General features: G+C 42.7%; 1 protein-coding gene across 1 annotated transcript; it reads right to left on the reverse strand.

Annotated features, from left to right (window-relative positions):
* Positions 1 to 320: 320 nt before the first annotated feature.
* LOC106163180 (uncharacterized) lies at positions 321 to 13,563 on the reverse strand. The gene is made up of 10 exons (XM_013540699.2): positions 13,479 to 13,563; positions 13,095 to 13,320; positions 12,605 to 12,765; positions 11,786 to 11,989; positions 11,200 to 11,381; positions 10,433 to 10,607; positions 2,635 to 9,995; positions 1,675 to 1,828; positions 1,012 to 1,194; positions 321 to 796 (listed from the first exon to the last, which is right to left on the reverse strand). The coding sequence occupies exons 2-10, from the start codon at positions 13,301 to 13,303 to the stop codon at positions 663 to 665; spliced, it is 8,763 nt and encodes a 2,920-aa protein (XP_013396153.2). The 5' UTR covers positions 13,304 to 13,320; positions 13,479 to 13,563; the 3' UTR covers positions 321 to 662.
* Positions 13,564 to 18,561: the final 4,998 nt, after the last annotated feature.

Below are 18,561 nucleotides of genomic sequence, written 5' to 3' on the forward strand. Positions count from 1 at the left end.
CGGAGAACCTCTTGCACTATAACCATATTCAATATGGGAAAAAAGTGAAAATATTGGCAGAACAATCGCATCAGATGCACTACATGTGTACTGCGTATACAGTAATAAGCACTGCACCGAGTTGCATAATATTATAGCATTTGATGCTTCAGCGTCAACTTTCGGTATGTAAGTAAAACTTTACTCTCTACCCCACTGATCAAACTACTGCGCCTTTTCGCTCCACTAGTTAAGTCTAAAATTCATAAGACAGCGGTTCAACAGGTTATCACCAAGGCTTCTAAAGAAGAAGCTGATTTTTCTTACAGATTTATTTCTTAGGGAAATTTTGAAGTACTTCTTTATTTGCTTGGAGTTTAAGTCATTTTAATGAATCTTTTTTAGTCTTCTACAAGCACATCTCCTCACATGTACTCTTATATCTTAACGATAGCTTTTTAAACTTCTGATAACTGATAGAAATTCAGTTTGGAAAACGCACAGCAGTCATTGACACGGGGACGTCAAAGCACCGAGGCTCACGAATCTGAAGCTCTCGCAACCTTCTCAATGTTTTACATTTTTCAAGTTTCCTTGCCAGCGTTACACGTTTCATTGCTTGCGTTACAAGAATTCAGCGTTCCCCTTACAAATTCCTTTCTCTTGTGTCATCGCTTTGTCCATTAATCCCACTCAGCATCATCGTCGGGATCCAGAAGTTCCTGTATGCCATATACCCAACGTTCCACCGAGTATGCGTCCGAGTGAACGAAATAGTACTTCTTTCGCCCCACGTCTATTACCATGCCTGAGTTTTCTGGTGAATAAAGAATACGAATTTCTCATATAGTGTCGGGAATAGAGATATTTCACATAATAATAATACATGGAGGAAAAATAAATACAATACAATATTTAGTACAATACAATACAATACAATACAATAATGTACAGTTCGCAATTTTCTTCTTAACAATTTAGTAATTTTTTACTGGAAATTATAAATAATTTTCATTACAGAAAATTAATTACCTCCATCAGTGGCAAAGTCGGCGGAAATGATCTTGTTCAACTTCAGACTGCTCCTGTACAGGTTCTCCCGCGGGCCCCAGACTAGCCGGATGCCTTTTGGTAGCTCCTTGGCTTTTCCCGGCAGAAGAAGTCGCATGTGAACCGGGCTCAGCTTACCATCCACTTGTTTAGAAAGATGGCCCCCTTAAAACAAGAAAAAAACTCTTCAGAATACACACAAAAGAAGGAGGTTATCACTGATTAAGGAGTAACCTAGGGTTAATTTCACAATAAATAAATAAATAGATAAAAATAAAAAAAATTAATAAGACTCGGTTGATGCATGAGAATGTTTGACTCCCTGTGGTCAAATTTACACGTGTGTATCATAGTGTTAGATCAACTGCGCATTTATTACGAAGTAGACTTTTACTAATTTATTTATTTATCAACTTGTTTATTTGTTTGTTTCTTTTACCAATTCGTTTGCAAACATTGTACCGTTCATAAAACTCGCTCTCAGATTTCATATTGCATGAAGGCATGACGGTCTGCTCAAAGCAGAGATAGATGTAATTTGGACAGGAAATCAAACTTCTGTCATCAGCTACGAATGATTAGGCTGTCAGGTTTGCTAAATATATGCTGTTAGATAAACGGTTCTCGTAAAAAAAAACAACTGACCTCCTTGCAGTTTCAGCACGTTCGGGGAATACGGCATAGAGGACAAAATGGCACGAATCTCCTGTGTTGTGGCAATGTCAAACTTCATCTGACTGTAATATTCCTTCAGTTTCTTCATGCCAGCGCTGTACTCGTCCTTATTCAATGTCGATATCTAGAAAACGGAGAGAAAAGGTTTTTGAGAAATAGCGCACAGGTAATCGCTTTAACAGACAGTTAAATTGCGACGGACAGGAAACAGATTTCAGAAATTTGGTAAGAACTGCAGCGAAAATTGACTCTTGTTTTAACAGTCTCGTATTAATCTACTGCGCTATGACAGCTTTATTGAATAAGTGTGACAGGAATGGCAGTCCGCCAGGACCGCCCCCCCCCCCATCACTTTGTACAGATGACATTTGTCCCATATCCTAACCCTAATATTCAGACTAACCCGAACCTGTACAAATCATATTGGATCCCGGGCTTCCATTGTGAAGACTGCCACTTCTGACACACCGGCACTCAGATCGTTTAAGGGATAACTGTTCGTAAGATTTCCATATTTCACAATAAATACATTGCAAACAACTCATAGAAATATAATAAATTCTATTTTACCACCAAAACGGCGGTTAACATAATTATTCTGGAATTTGTGTTTGCCATCATATCACGTGACCTACATAGATGGCTACACTCTGTAACAATCTTTTAAGAGACTATTAGAACAAACCAAACTTTTTAGAAAAAAATAAGGGACTATTTTTGAATGTGGGAATGGATTCATTAACCACAGGTAATTAGGAGAAAATTTTTCTTTACCCCAGGAAAATTCTTTTTTTTTTTTTTTGCCAAAATGAACAGTTGTTATCCCTTTAAGTATTGTGCATGTACACCAAACTTCCTTTGAAAAAAAGCATACAAGCAAAATTATGTGTAAGGACACAATTCTGTATAATGAAAGAATTGTAATTCTACCTTGCCCATGCCCTTGGTCTTCACTGCATCCTTTCCATGATTTTGGTCGTTTTGCTTCTTTCCAGATTTATCAGCCATCTTCCCTTCTTTCTGGCTTTTCATTAATTTCTTGGCTTCTTTCTTTCGTATCTTCTCGGCCATTCTGCTCTTCGTCTTCTGAGAGTGTTGATCATGCACGCTGTATGGAGGAGGCAAGGCCCGAGCACCTTTTTTATCAAATGACGACCCAACAGGACTTCCAACAGCAGTGTTCTGGACCGGTATCGGTTTTTGTGTCTTTAATTTGTACAACACTCCATCGGGACCAGCTTGATTTTGCTCATATGGCTCAATGGCATCAGTGATGGTTTCAAAAAGTTTTGGGCGAGATATTTCACTCAAGGACATCTCTGGGCAGTCGACGATGGCTTCCAACAAACTTACGTAGTCGCCTGCTACAGCGTTTGCTTCAGATCTCGTCAAAATATCGTAACTGTACGAGAGTTCAATGTGGTAAGGTTCTGAGGGGACGTTTTTCCAGAGAGCCATGCGGGTTTCCCACCAGCACCCAACTTGCTGCACCCGATAGATGTGTGTGCCAAATCTGCTAGCTGATTCGAATACAGGGGAGAAATCCCCAGCATCTTTCATCACGAGTAAGTGAGGGTAAGGGAATGTGGGCGATCCTCTAATATCTTCATGAATGCGGTGTGCAGGGTAAACACTGTGCTCGATGCACTGATTGATAATTTCTGCATTATTCCGGAGGAATTCCAAAATACTGCAGTCTTCTTCTTTGAATGAGGCTACGTACGGAATGTGATTGGCAAATGACGTCATTGGATTCTTCACGTCTTTCAGGTGGCTACGCAGGTCAACCACGCCGCCTACAGTGATGTAATGAGACTTGCAGTATTGATGCAGCAGGAGTTGGTATGCGCTCATGAAAAGTTTGAAGAGAGTGAGATTGTTGTCCTTTACAAATGTCGTTATTTTCTCCCACGTGCTTTCACTGAAGTGCCGAAGGATATATGACCCATGTTTAGAAATGTGGTCCGTTGGTGGAAGGCTGCTTGGTAACCTAACTCTCAACGGTACGTCCTCAGGACACAAACCTTTCCAAAACGCCGACAAGGTTTTTGATTGTCTTGCCAAAAAACTATCCATCGCCAGCGCCACCTGATGACCCGATGAGGTCAAAGAGGGCCGCGGTGATTTCTTCGCCTCCATTTTTGCCACGGTGACAGTTGGAAATTCGTTGAGAACGGCATTGATGGCTGTCATATCAAATACCATGTGGTGGAAAATGAAAGCAAAGTACTTGACATCAATTCGTTTCTTCAATATGACAACCCTCAGACCAGATTCTTTCTCAAAGTTCCATGGGGTCTTTATACACTCTGCCAGACGAGCTTCGCATTCATAAACGTTGTTGACTTCATACATGAAGTATGGTGGCTTGAATGTCTTTGCATCATGGGTCACGGCCTCCACCCCATACCTGGCACGATCATTGGACCGGTACGTGGTTCTTAGAGCCGGGAGGCGCTTGTGCATATCATCAAGAACCTCTCTCATGAAATACAAGTCCCAGATACGCATTGTGTTCCTAAAACCCACGACATTCAACACGGAATAATCTGAAGGGTCCTCTAGGTACTTCATCCAGTAAGTGTACTCAGTAGGGCAGATGGATGGTATCTGGTCATCAAAGGACTTTTCGGTTAGCTCAACCTCTCCGCTGTCTTCGGCCTCACCAGCACCAAGATGCTCGTTGAGGTAGTTGGTGAGAGTAAGTGGGGTGGTGTCCTGGCCTATAATGATCACAACAGGGACCTTGACTTTGAGATCTTCGTTGAGCTTGCTGATAAGGGTCATAGCCAACATGGAGTCCATACCAAGCTCCATCAGTACGGAATCATCCTTCACGAATGATGGCTCCATGCTGAAGATTTCACTTAGTAGAAGTTTAAGGTACTTGAATATAATTGGCTGTCTCTTCTCTGGGGCCATCTTCAGTAATTCGTCTATGTTGATTTGGAGTAACTGTCCACGCCCTCCTTCACCACCGCTTCTTTCCACATAATTCAAAGCAATCAGAGTCTTGAAGCGGCTGCGTATGTGACTGAAGTCCCCTTTCATGAGATCCTGGGTTATCCGTTTCCAGTTAAATTCGCCAAAGGTAATTTGGGTGTGATTGGTACACAGACAGTGTTCAAAGCAACGTAGGATGTCAGGTACATCCAGGGCTGGCCAGCCTTGGTTGGCCAATTTCTTCCTGAGGGCCTCGTTATCCTTAAGCATGCCAATGCTTAGAGCTGTCCAGTTGATGGTTTGGCCTGCCAGGTTGAGTTGCCGGCGGTAGTGAGCAAACGTGTCCATGAATGAGTTCCCTGCTGCATAATTTGTCTGCCCAGCATTACCCAAGGATGACGCTGTAGACGAGTGCATAACAAAGTAATCCAAGTCCATGTCCTTCGTGAGTACATGTAGGTTTAATGTACCTACAATCTTTGGGTTGGTGACTCTCTGAAACTGCTCCTGGGTCATTTTCACCAACAGCCCATCGTCCAATACTGCGCCTCCATGGAAGACTCCCTTCAGATGAACTCCTGGAAGTTTTGTAGCCATATCGTTGAAGGCGTTACGTAGTGACGTCATATCACTGACATCTGCTTGCAGACACACAACTTTGGACTTATATGTGTCTTCTAGTTCGCTTATCTCATAGACCATTTCCTCTGATGGCTGTCGTCTTGATACTGGCAGGATGTATCCAGCACCTCTCTCGGCCATAAAGCGAACTATTTCCCACCCTAGACCAGTGAGACCACCTATCACCATGTAACTGCAATCTGGTCGGAAAAGTTCGCCTTTCCCTGTTTGGACAGGAAGGGGTACTTGGACACCATCCTTTCGTATGGAGAAGACACACACTGTCTTGGAATCACAGGTCAAATTGTGACTGGGTGTTTTGGAAGTTGATCGCACTTCCTTGGCTGATAATTCCAATGGTTCTACTTTGAACCCAAGCTTCGATAATTTGGTTGTCTTTTCAAGCCACTTTGCAAACTTATCGTGGTGCTGTTTTAGGTTAACGGGGGTGAAAAACTCCCTGAGACTGACTGAGTGTACTATGGCTTCAGGGACAGCATGACTCAAATCCAGCTTGTATCCGGGCTTGGCCCACTCTTGTAAAATTACAATCGTGGCAGAACCTTGGATTGCTCGGGACAAGGCCTCTGTTTCTCTGATATCCAATGCTGTGAGAAGAACGATAAAAGGCTCTGGGTCAGCAATCTTTGACTCTGTAAGGTCGGAAGGATGCAGGATAAAAGTGGGCCGGTGTTCTGCGCTGCCCATCATGCATACAGTGTGAGTCATCATAGATTGGGTTGACCTACTTATCACAGTTACTGGTCTCTTGTGCAGTCGGATCTTCTTTAATATGTACCAACTGATCATTATTTGAGGCAGAAAATGCTTCAAGTGTTCCTTGTATGGAGGAAGCTTCAGAAGACACCATTCAGGTACAATCACAGAGGAATGAACAGATGTTGGGTACAGTGTAACTACGGATTCGCTTACTTGGAATTTGGATTTCTTCTGGTTTCCTATAGCTTGGACTTCGCCAGTCATACTAAGGGAAATGACGTCATGGCCTTCGATGTCATCCTTGGACCAGACTTTTTCTTTGTTTGTCATGCCGTCTATGGTAACAGGAAAGAATGGCTCGGGGTGAATGAGTGCGGTATCAACTGTCAGTTTCACCATCCCTGATGCTGGGATTTTCTCTGTGCGTTGTTTAGTGTCATAGCGACAGTGCAGGTTTCGATAAGCATTGTTGCTTGCAGACACAAGTCTGACTTCACACCCTGGGTAGACAATGTTCTCTCGTCGGTGGACTGCGTTTTTGTCATCACTGTGTTGGACAAATTCATTCCAGTAGATACTTTTGTCAGAGATCATCATCTCGCAGACATTTTCTTGGAGGATTTTATTCAAGACGCTGCCGAATTTGCTGATCTCAGTTTCATTACCATGGAGAAGGTCTATAACTTTGATGTGATTATACGTAAACTCCTTTAACAGGCAGCGTGTGAAGCCCCTTACCTGTGAACCAATCGGATTTGGTATACTGTTTTCGAATTTTTTTAGCTCAGACGGAATTCCATTGACAGCATTCATAATCTGAGTCCCTTGCGTGAGAACCAAGATGGGGATGTTCATCTCTGACGTCACAAGCGCTTTCACAAGCTGACGCAAGCTTGCTGAGCCGTACTGTATCGCAAAGTCGATGACCTCAGGAGAAAAACTGAGTTGATGGTTTTGATAGCTCCACATGTGTATGATTACTTCTACAGTTGAAAGTGCATCATCAGAGACTCTCTCTTTCAGGAGTTTTGCCATGGTTTCCTCATCATGAAGAAGTACTGCAGCAGGGCAGCTATCCGGCTGAAAAAATATTGAATCAGTGGCAACATGATCTTTAATGGCTTGCCATGCATTTTCTTTGTCACAGAAGACGAGGGCTTTTGGTCTGGCGACAGGTGACAGAGAAACATTGCTATCGCTGCTACGACTGTCTTGTCTCTCCATTCCAGGATCAGCTTCAACATCCACATCATTGAGCGACTCATCACTACTGTTCATCTTTTTATCTTCAGCCAAAGAAAAATGCCTCCATTTTTCTGTATAGGTCAAGACGTCTTCTACAGATTTATACTGTGTGACAGCTTTAGCAACAGAATTGCGGATCTCAACCAGAACGTCTCCATTGTCATCAACCATACACACATTGTATTTCACCTCCTCCCTAGTGAAGTACAGTTTCCTGACGTAGGCCCAACACTCTCTCTTAGGGGGATGGCGGACAATGATGCTGCCCAAACCACGTGGCAAGACTTGACCGTACTCTTCCTGGTTACCTGTGTCACTGGTGTCTGCTTCGGCCAGTGCCCTATCTTTCTCCATGGCGGCGAGCATACCCCCTGCCTGCTGCATGATATCAATCAGTGCTGGGTGCATGATAGTGGTGTATACGTCCTCAAGCAAAACATCCGGGATGCGTATCTTGGCTAGGTATTCTTCAGTATTCCTCACTCCGGACCCCAGGCCTCTAAACGACGGACCATAGTCGAACCCATAGTCGGACAGCATCCCGTAGATGTCTTGTGACGTAGTTTTAACCAGGCACCTCTCTCTTACGCCGTCCATGTCTATCTTCTTGAGTACCTCTGTGTATTCGTTTACCGTGATGGTGCCGGTCGCGTGAACCGCGTGGCCGTTTCTTGATGTTACCTTGTACTTGTATTGTTCGATGATCTGTCCGTCTTGTGGTTGACCTTCGGGCTTGACTACTTCCAAAACAACCCTCAGGTTAACTGGGTCATCAGACGTCAAAACAATGGGGGAGACGAACTCCACACTGAGGCGTATGTGATCGGTAGGAAAACGAAACTGTGTCATCGTCATATAAGCAGCATACCCCACTTCAATGTGGAACACCCCTGGTACGACGATTGTCCCGCCGACGGTATGGTCATACAAGAAGGGAGTCGTTTCTTTGCTGATGACAACCTTGAACTCTGTGTCTGTCCCTGGGAGAGACCCTAGGAAGGGGTGAGTCCCACCTCCCGTTCCACCACCTTGAAGGTTCAGCCTTGCCTTCTCAGGGATGAACAAGGTCTTGGAGCGGTTGAAATGATATTTGGGGACGTCGGCAGGTGGGACTTCTAGGCCTTTATAATAAGAACTCCAGCTAGGGTCGACTCCAGTTTGGTAGAGTTGGCACAGGGTTTCCAGCATGCATGGGTGCTCGTTTTTCGGTTTAGTTGTTGGAAACGACACGTGGGCGGCGCTCCCTGCTGTCTCGGCTATGTTAGCACGGAGAGCTGGCCTGGGGCCGATCTCAATGAAGACGTTGGTGTCTGTTTCGCTGACCACTTTCTCAATGGCTTGTTGAAACATCACAGCTTGGCGAACGTTGCGGGACCAGTAGTCTCCTGTGACAAAGTCCCTTTCCGAGCCCATATCTCCAGTGACTGTGGAGGCAATAGGTATCTTGATATCACTCCCTTTTATCTCCGCCAGGGACTCTATTAGGGGTGCTACAATGGGCTCCATGTGGTGGCTGTGAAATGCAGAAGACACCTTAAGCTCACGAAGGAAAAGCTTCTCACTTCTCTCAGCACTCTTAGATTGTAATTCCCTGTGTAATTCATCTATGGCGTCATCGTCTCCGGAAACTGTACACGAAGTAGCGCTGTTGTATGCTGCAATGTTGACCTGTCCTGGGTACTTCTTGCACAGCTCTTCCACTTCTTCAACAGGGATTTTCCCAGCGACTAACATCTTGCCCCCCGTGACCATCTTCTGCAGGCGCCCGCGATGATATATGACCGTTACTGCTTCTTTTATTGGAAGGGCACCGGCCACGCATGCTGCCGCAACTTCACCGACTGAATGCCCCACAATGGCAGCTGGCTTTATTCCCCAATGCATCCACAGTTCTGCCTGGGCTACCTGGCATGCAAATATCATCGGCTGGGCAATGTCTGGCTGGTCAAAACCTTCATGGTCTCTGAATTTCTGCATAACAGACCACCCCGATAATTCGAACAGATATTGATCGATTTCGTCCATCTTTTGGCGGAATATTGGTTCCTTTGCATACAGGTCGAGACACATCCCTTCCCAGTGAGTCCCCATGCCGCAGAACACGAAGATTATCTTCTTATCATTCCCGTCTACCGTGGGGCTGCTTGGTGGGTAATTGGATGCTGCCTCAAGCTTCTCTATCATTTCTTCCATAGAAGAGGCCGCTTTTGCTACTCTGAAATTGTAGTGTGTTCTACGGCAAGTGGAAGTGTAAGCGACTTCGTTTAAAGTATACTGCCCTGTGCGAAGCCGCTCAACCAGGTGCGTGAGCGTCCCTTGGGTTGAACCCTCGCTGGTCCCCGAGACGGCAACAATGTAGGTCCGGTCGTCGCCATGCTCTGGTTTCTCGTTCAAATGCTCACGCACGATAGCATGGCCGTTCGTCCCTCCAAAACCAAAAGAATTCACACAACACATGCGGTAACCTTTGGGAGAGGGGGGCCAGTCTGTGACCTCAGTTGGGACTTTCATGCGAATCTCATCGAAATTGATCTTGGGGTTGCCCCTCTCTGGAGTGTAATGAAGAGACGGTGCAATCTTCCCTGCCCTCATCATCAAGAGGACTTTGATCAACCCAGCGCACCCGGCAGCGGATTCAAGATGGCCGATGTTGGTTTTGACGGACCCGACGAAGAGCGGGAGGTCGTCCTCCTTGCGTGATTTACCCAGCACCTTACCCAGAGCGTTGACTTCGATGGGATCTCCTATTGGTGTCCCTGTGCCTGGAATAGAATTAGTTTATGCCAACAAATTCTAATAAAAACACAAAATGTGCGTTTCGCCCTTTCCTGATTATTTTGCATTTCTATTTGCCTGTGTTTCATAAAGTTGTTAAAAAACAAAAAGATATGGCATATCTCACTTGACGAATATAACGACAAGAAAAGCGTCGAGATGTTTGTAAACAAGCTTTTTTGAGTCAGTAGGCTGCAAGGATCGTGTTAGTTTACGTCGCTTACTCTCTCTTTCTTATGTGTGTGTGTGTGTGTGCGTGTGTGTGTGAGTGCATGCACACGTGCGCGTGTACATGTAGGCCCCCTATGTGTGCAAGCCACACGCATGTGTTTGCGTTAGTGTGTGTGTGTTGCTTAAAGCTGATGACTGCATGCAACGTGGGTTTATTTCATGCGTATGTATTCATGCATATGTGTAGACTTACCATGCGCCTCGGCATACTGCAGCTCAGCAGGGTCCACTTGGTACTTGCCATAGATGTGTTTCAGTAGTGTCTCCTGCTGGCTGGCAGATGGCGCTGAGATCGGCACAGCAGTGTGACCGTCCTGGTTCAGTGCCGTCCCTACCACAGCCCATATGTGGTCGTGATCGTGGAGAGCCTGAAATTCATTTATCGCACATTTTCGAGACATTGAAAAGAAAAGTGTTTCTTTATGTTAATAATTCTGAGGGCCTGTAAACCATAAATGGGTCGAGTGAAAGTAAATGTTGAATTTGACTGTACTTCAAAGCTTGACTTCAAAGTCATGCAAACAAAGTGACCAAGTGAATTTAATTTTAATAATTTTCACAATACACCAGGGTGCAGGGTTTTTTCACACTGCAAGCTAACAATATATTAAAATAAGTACTGCTACATGTACATGTACCTGCGTCTTATATGAAAAGGTGATTCTTGTATAGGACTATGATTTACACAATGATGAACCATCTTTACGTTATTCAGACCATTTATGGATTATGTGCGTGCATGTAGCCTATATTTGTTTAAATACCATGGACCGAAAGGCCATGTTATGAATAAATGATTGAAGGAATGCTTAATTACTATATACCTGAAAAACCATATTCAAATACATAACAGTATGCTAATCACTGTGGTACTATAGGCACACAAAAACGCAAATTACATTCATTTTTTTTTGTTGTTGTTGTTTAAAGAAAGGAAAGACAGAAAATTGTAAAACTCACATCTTTCAGTCTCTTCATGATAACCATGCCGCAGCCTTCTCCTCTAGCGTACCCATCCGCGTCTGCGCAGAAAGCCTGGCATTGTCCTTTGGCCGACATCATTTTGGCACGACACAGGGGAACGAAGTTTTCCGGCGTCATGATGAGGTTACATCCCCCTGCTATTGCCATTGTACACTCACCTGCGAGAGAAGAGGGAAGAAATTGGAAAGGCATTTATTTGTGATGAAAATATAATGGCAAATCACCTAATTACAGGTGTTAGCTTTCCAGTATTTATTGGATTATTTAATAAATTCAAACGGGCCATTTTTCTTTTCCATTACGCAAGACTCTAGAACGTTCTGTAGAATATTTTTCGATATCAGCTCAGATAGATTTGAAAATCTAAAAGAAAACCTGTCAAAATGTAGAGAAATATTGCTAATATACACAGTTCATACATTCAAGACTTTTTCGTTTATCTTCTAAACAATTGTGCGACCTGATGCCGCATGACCTAGCAGAGGAAGACGTCAATTCCGCAAAATCTAAGCTCCCCTTAAAATACTGTGGCAATACCTTGTAAAAAAATAATGCTGCTTACCTGTTCTCAGAGCTTGCGCGGCGAGATGCAGTGCCACCATAGCCGAGGAACAGGCCGTGTCCACACACAGCGACGGTCCCTGGAGGTTGAAGGTGAAGGACACACGATTGGCGGCAATGCTGTTGGAACTGCCTGTAGGGGCGTGGTGATTGATCTCTACCAGGTCCGCGTTCACGAGGGCGCTGTAGTCGCTGTTCATGATGCCTGGAGTATTGAAATTTATATTTCATCCATCCCTCACTTGTCGAGTTAGAAGTTTATGGTCAGAGGATTTAATCCCTTATAAATCATTGTTTTATTAGCGACTTAAAAAACCTTAATTTTAATTACATATGTAAAATTGTATAAAGCTAGTTAAAAGGAACTTTAATTTACGACCCTTTATACTGACAGTTAAAGAAAATAAGAGTTCCTCTTGATGATTCATTATTAGTTAAACCATTTAAGAAGCATATTTTAATTTTACTATAAGTGACAATCGTTTTTTAAATAAAGATCCAAATTATTTAATTTTTAAGGTGTTATTGATGTAATCGGTTCATTGGTTTGAATCATTCTACCCTGACATGTATTTAAATTGTATTTAAAAAAGCCTTTTATAATTTTTTTATTCAGTTTTCAGGGGCGTAACCAGGCATACGCACGGATGCACTGTGCGTACAATTTTTTGAGCCAACCATGATATTATTCTCCATTAATTTAGTGTATTTTTCAAGGAATATAATCGTACCTGGGAATTTTCAAAATCTATGCGTACAATTTTTAAAGGTCTGGTTACGCCTCTGGTTTTCTTCAACCAGCTTATTCAAATATGCTCACCAAGGTACACGCCCGTAGTGCTACCAAATATGTCCTCCCGAGTGATTCCTGCATTCTCTAGGGCCATATAGACACATTCCAGCACCATCGCCTGCTGGGGGTCCATACGCTCCGCCTCGGCGTCGTTGATCATGAAGAAGCGGTTGTCCCAGGCGTCGTGACTGTAAAATTTGAATATATACAGGAATTAACAAATCGTTTTACAATTGAACAGTTTCGTTCTTACGAGGATATTTATTTGACGGGATTTTTTGAAGTTGTTTTCAAATTATTTTGAGTTTTTTTTTTCAAATCTAGATACATAAACATTCCCCACAATTTTCTAGCTTAGTGATTATTTTACCTTCAAAATTTGAAGAAATTTTAATGGGAATTTTTATTTATTCATCCATAATATATGGATATATAAATTTACTTATCTACATATTTGTTTGTTTATTTGATTTGAGTATACAAAATACATTTTCATGTTACTGTAAAAGATACTCACTGCTGAACAAATGCCGCTTGCTTCACGTAAGATTTCCCAGGGGTGTCACGCCCAGGGTCGTAGAACGCGGCGCTGTTCCACCTGTCCTCGGGGATCTCTATCAAGTGGTTTTCCCCATTGACCAACACCTGCCAGAACTCGTCTATGTTGTTGGCCCCCGGGAACCGACATCCTATACCCACAATGGCGATGGCGTCGTCGCCGTCCATCGTGTTAGTCTGGGAGTCTAAAAAATACCCAAAATATAAACCTAAGTCCAGTAATTTGCTATGGTTGTACAATGTACATTATAGAGTTGAAAATACTGAAAAAAATTACAGATTGTCTAATGTGGTGTCCAATTTAAATACGTATTAATAAATCTTTCATTTAAAATATAGATACAGTCGGATCTTGGATCGTGAATGATCCCGCCGCTTGTACTGGTACTGACGACAAAACCTGCCAACGCCCTCTCTGTTCACAAACGATGCTACTGGGAACGAATGAATTTCGCCATGGGCGGTCACGTGCTTGCATTGAGCAGTATTCACATGCACGCATCCTTGAACTTTGTTTGTTGTCCTCCCTTTTTTGCGTATAATTCTATAAGCTTAGGCCTAAGCTAACATGCATTAGAGTGGAAACGGAGAGCGAAATAGTACAGAAACTTGTGAATGATGTAATGATGTATGTGTTTCTTATCTTGCCAACAAGGCGAAATTGATATGTGCCGGGCTGGAGAACGGATTGATTGCATTTCGATCGGAAAAAACATCTCCTTTAGCGAACATTTCGGTTCACAAACAGAGTCTATAAACAAAGTGAGTCTTCAACCCGAGATTCTACGGCAATTTGCTTTGATAAAACCAAGTGTTAAAAACACCGGTAAAAATACACACTGATGATTGGGCGCCCCCATTGAATACGGATAGCTACATTTTTCACGTAAAATCAACGTACTGTGATTTAACATTATATTAATACTTAAAGCGTTGATAACAACGCCCCTGCGGTTCGGGTCTGTCTCACAAACTATGTAAATATATCATATGATGAAATACACCTGTTTTATTACACAAGAAAGTTAATAGCTTATGCAAGTGGGACACAAGATTTTATGTAGAACTAAATAGACCAATTTTTGTTCTGCCATTTAAGACCAATTTTGAGGATAAAAGATGATTCACGAGTAGGCTGTTGGTTCGTCTAGCGCTTAATTAATTAATTAGACTGGCTTCTCAACTATCACAATGTCGTCTGTCAACCTAAGAGTCAACTGCGTGTTCATCTACTGCAATGCCGTCTGTGACAGAACCGAGGCGAACTGGGCCCCATAACTCGAAAGAATCGCGAATTGCGACCGACCGCAAGCGTCTCTATTCCACAACTCAGGATTTACTCGCCCCATACAATAGGCTCGAAATAAAGGGTGATATCGCTATTCGCAATTCGCGATGCTTTCCATTTACGGAGCTTAGGTTTACACGTGCATGTATCCTGATGTATGTAAGGAGTGGGGGGGGGAGGGAGAAACGTTAAAACAGTGGTAAGACTTTTCTGACAGAAGAAATCGCTTACTTCCGCTGAAAATGATGGCATTTTTATAGGAAACCCAATAAATAGCTATATATGCAATGCACTAAGATAACCTTATAGTGGAGGCGCATTAATGAATTGTTTTGTAAGGAACGCTTGCCCTCAGCAGAGCTTGTGTAAGGTGAACAATAGCAAGGACGCGCAGGTCAAACGTCAGTTCCGCATCCGTTTAGTGCAGGGTTTACAGGTATTAGGCGCACATTAAATGACACGTGAATTTTCGTTTTTTTTTTAAAGTACAATTGATGCAGTTTCTAGTTTACCTATGCGTAAAGATTTGTTTATGCAACAGAGTATGTAAGGGTTGCATATATAAGTTATAACAACACAAAACAACAACACAATACAATTCGTTGTTAAAAAAAAAACATTCTTCGATCTATGCAAAGAAAGAAATGTACTTGAACTACTCGCACAATACCATACACAAAGCTTAGGAGTATGTGGACAGGGCCGGGGTTAGGGGTGTACGCGCACGTGTAGCACAGGTTTGAACAGACCCTTTCACTTGGACTGACATAACCTCGTCCCCACCTACCCCCTGATCACAGGGTGCACTAGCGGTCAGTTACAAGTTAATCAGATTAGTATACTTAAACTCTGCATACTCTTTTAGAAGCCCCTGATATCAGAGGGTAGTCTCCCCCCAGGTGACCAGTCGCATAGGAAGCGGGGGGGGGGGGGGGGGGGGGGCATTCAGAAAAAAAAACAATTAGCGACGGGGACAGAAAGGGATAGAAAAAAAATTGTTATTATGAATTTGAGTAGGACATCGATTGACTGGGGTCACGACCCACGACGTAATATTCTGATGATTTTTTCAACTACACATATTATTTAAATCCCTTTCTTTGGTCGAGCTACACGATGCCATTATGACTAATGTGGCTGAGAGAAGTGGGAAAGGGGGGTGAGATGGGGGGGTGTGAGCACCCCTCCCCCTCCCCTTACGCCTACGACCATGCATCAACATCGTCCTAATACCGAGCACATAATACTGGATCAAGTGGATTACTACAACTTCATTTTTAAAATAAATAGTTTACATACCTTATTTTAAAAACTGCCCACCGTCTATCGAAGTCAAGGGAAGATGGTCCTGTACCAGTGTGGTCCTGCAAAAAAAGACCCTCGCAGGCGGGTGCCACACACACACACACGCTGTCTTCAGGAGCTGCCGCGCACTTCCTATCACCCTGTGAATAATTTGCAAATCTGAGTAACAGCACTAGAACGTAACTAATTTTGCAATAAATGCCGTGAGCTCAAAGGCCATTTTCATATTTTACAACGAACCGACTAATTACACTCTCGCTGATGTAAACGGTGTACAAATCTACACTGTACAACTGTAAATGAATCTCGTATATTACTTAACAGAAAAAATATGGCAAACGTAGCCTGTCACGTAAACACTGCTAATACCACACCAAAATAAAGAAATGAATAAGAATACTATGCATGATAAGATTAAACGCGACATTTTACCTGAAACCAGATCAGCGAAAAACCTCCTACCCCAGGAAAACTCGATTGAGTAAGTGAGACTCCTTAATTTTTTCAGTGCAGACAGACGTCGCACGTAACCGCTAGGGTGCGCCACCGTCGCCAGGTGTTCATTTGTCTCAAATACCTGACCTTGCTTCGTTTCGTTAAGTAAGTGAACTTGTTCCCTTACAGCAGGGTCGGTGTCGTGTACTCAGGGGTCGAGCAGAACACTTATGTAAGGGTTACAAATATGTGCTAACTTAAATAAGACTCTAATTACAGCTTCTAGCAAGTGACATGGGTCACGCTATGATTGTATTATATCCGAATGAGTAATTTAAGGCACAGAAGGGAAATAAGTGTGTAAGAGGCAGGGAATGCCCCATAAAAATGTATTTCTCATCTGGGGGCTTCTTTACATTTTTGCCATTGCGACAATATTGACCAATTTGCTCCTATAGGAGCATTCTGCACCAATAATTTACGTACTTGGTGTTGTTGAATTTTACTGTGGTCTCTTATAATTATATTGTTTTAAATGTTTAAAAAACTTGATTTACTTAGGAATACTTTTATTTATGGTATTTACTTTATGTATCGTGGCGATTTTTTTAAATAAATGGCAGTATTACTGTTTTAAAGTTTACTACTGCAGACGCGAAAATGAAGAAAGAAATGAGTCAAAATAAATGTAGTTCCATTTTATAGCAGAAATGTGTGAATCAAAGAGAGAGAGAGAGAGAGAGAGAGAGAGAGAGAGAGCGTGTGATTTCGGAACCGACATTGTCTTTAACCCAAGTTGTTACATATTTGCCAGCACGTCAGAAAAGGCGAACATTTGACGAATTTGCGCCGGCCTAATAAAGGTTATAATTATAATGTTGCAAACATAAAGAAGCTTACTGATCCAACAGGAGCTATTTATGGTATTTACTTTATGTATCGTGGCGATTTTTTAAATTCCGAGTTGCAGTTTTACCGTTTTAAAGTTACATACTGCAGACGCGAAAATGAAGAAATAAACATGTCAAAGTGGATTTTAAAGTTTCCATGGCGAACTTTCTGGTAAGAAATATTATGGAACAATTACAAACACGACGATGCCAATACAGGGCTCTGTAACTCGAAAGCATCACGAATAGCGATATTACCTTTTATTTCCAGTCTATTATATGGGGAAAGTAAATCCGGAGTTATGGAATAGAGACACTTGCGCTTGGTCGCAATTCGCGATGCTTTCGAGTTACGGAGTCCAGGACGACAAAATGTAACTATATAAGACCCGGGTGATATACGTCTTTCCTCCTGTTTAATTAATTTTTCCAGACCATCAATAACAAGTTAGATGTGACTGCTGGATTCAACTAAATTAATTAAAAAAATATCATACCGTATTTTATGTGCAAACTGACAATTTTAGTTTCGGTATATTGATGCAAAGGTATGCGTCAACGTTATAATGTATGTCAAAAGTTCATTTGTATTATGTACATTTCGTACAACAGCAAAAGGCTTAAATTGAAATATTTTCATTTTCTTGTGCGCTTTATTTATTTTACGTTATTGGGTGTTTCTTTTGACGTATGTCGAGTGAAATGTGTATCGTGTCCAGTGAGTGTCCACTCTGGGTCACAATGACCAATTTTGTACGGGTTGTTTGAGTTCAGGATATAAGAAGCGCATAAAGGTAGTTGACCCAGGCAGCTGAGGTCGTCCGCTGTCCAAACCTAGAAGTTTGTGCTAAGGGCACGTTAAAAATGTTTGTGTACACGTGTGTGTGTGTGTGTGTGTGTGTGTGTGTGTGTGTGTGAGAGAGAGAGAGACAGGGACCCAGTGTGACAAGAATGACAGTCCGCAATACACCGTAGTCGCCCCCCCCCCCCCATTACTTCGTACAGGTGGCATTCGTCCCGTATATTCCCCCAATACTGCGACTAACCCTAACCTGCGGTAATAAAATGGGATCCCGGACTTCCTTTCATGGGACTACCATTCCTGTCATACAGGTCAGTAACCTGTAGTGAGTGGTCTTTTTGCGTAAATGTTTCTTTTACTTGCGCGCGTTATATATTTTACGTTGTTGGTTGTTTCTTTAGTCGTATGTCGAGTGAAAAGTTTATCGTTGTCCAGCGAGTGCCCACTGTTGGTCACAATGAACAGTTTTGTACGGTTTGTTTGCGTTCATGATTAAGGAGGGAATAAAGGTAGCTGACTCGGGCAGCTTAGGCCAAACCTGGAAGTTTGTCTTCAGGACACGTTAAAAGAGTGCACACGTGTGTGTGTGTGTGTGTGTGTGTGTGTGTGTGTGTGTGTGTGAGTGACAGGGGACCCAGAGTGACATGTATGGTTGTCCGCTAGACACCGTAGTCTGTTCCGCATTACTTTGTACAGGTGGCATTCG

Source organism: Lingula anatina, chromosome 7 (assembly GCF_051362555.1).
Source record: "Lingula anatina isolate TDL-2025a chromosome 7, LinAna3.0, whole genome shotgun sequence".
Taxonomy (NCBI): Eukaryota; Metazoa; Brachiopoda; class Lingulata; order Lingulida; family Lingulidae; genus Lingula; species Lingula anatina.

Excerpts from the sequence above, each read along its gene's own strand:
- LOC106163180 (XM_013540699.2), bottom strand. The coding sequence starts at position 13,303 with ATGGACGGCGACGACGCCATCGCCATTGTGGGTATAGGATGTCGGTTC. Across the intron at positions 11,382-11,785 it reads CGCGCAAGCTCTGAGAACAG|GTGAGTGTACAATGGCAATA; the intron begins GTAAGCAGCATT and ends CTTCTCTCGCAG. Across the intron at positions 1,829-2,634 it reads AGACCAAGGGCATGGGCAAG|ATATCGACATTGAATAAGGA; the intron begins GTAGAATTACAA and ends TCCGTTTTCTAG.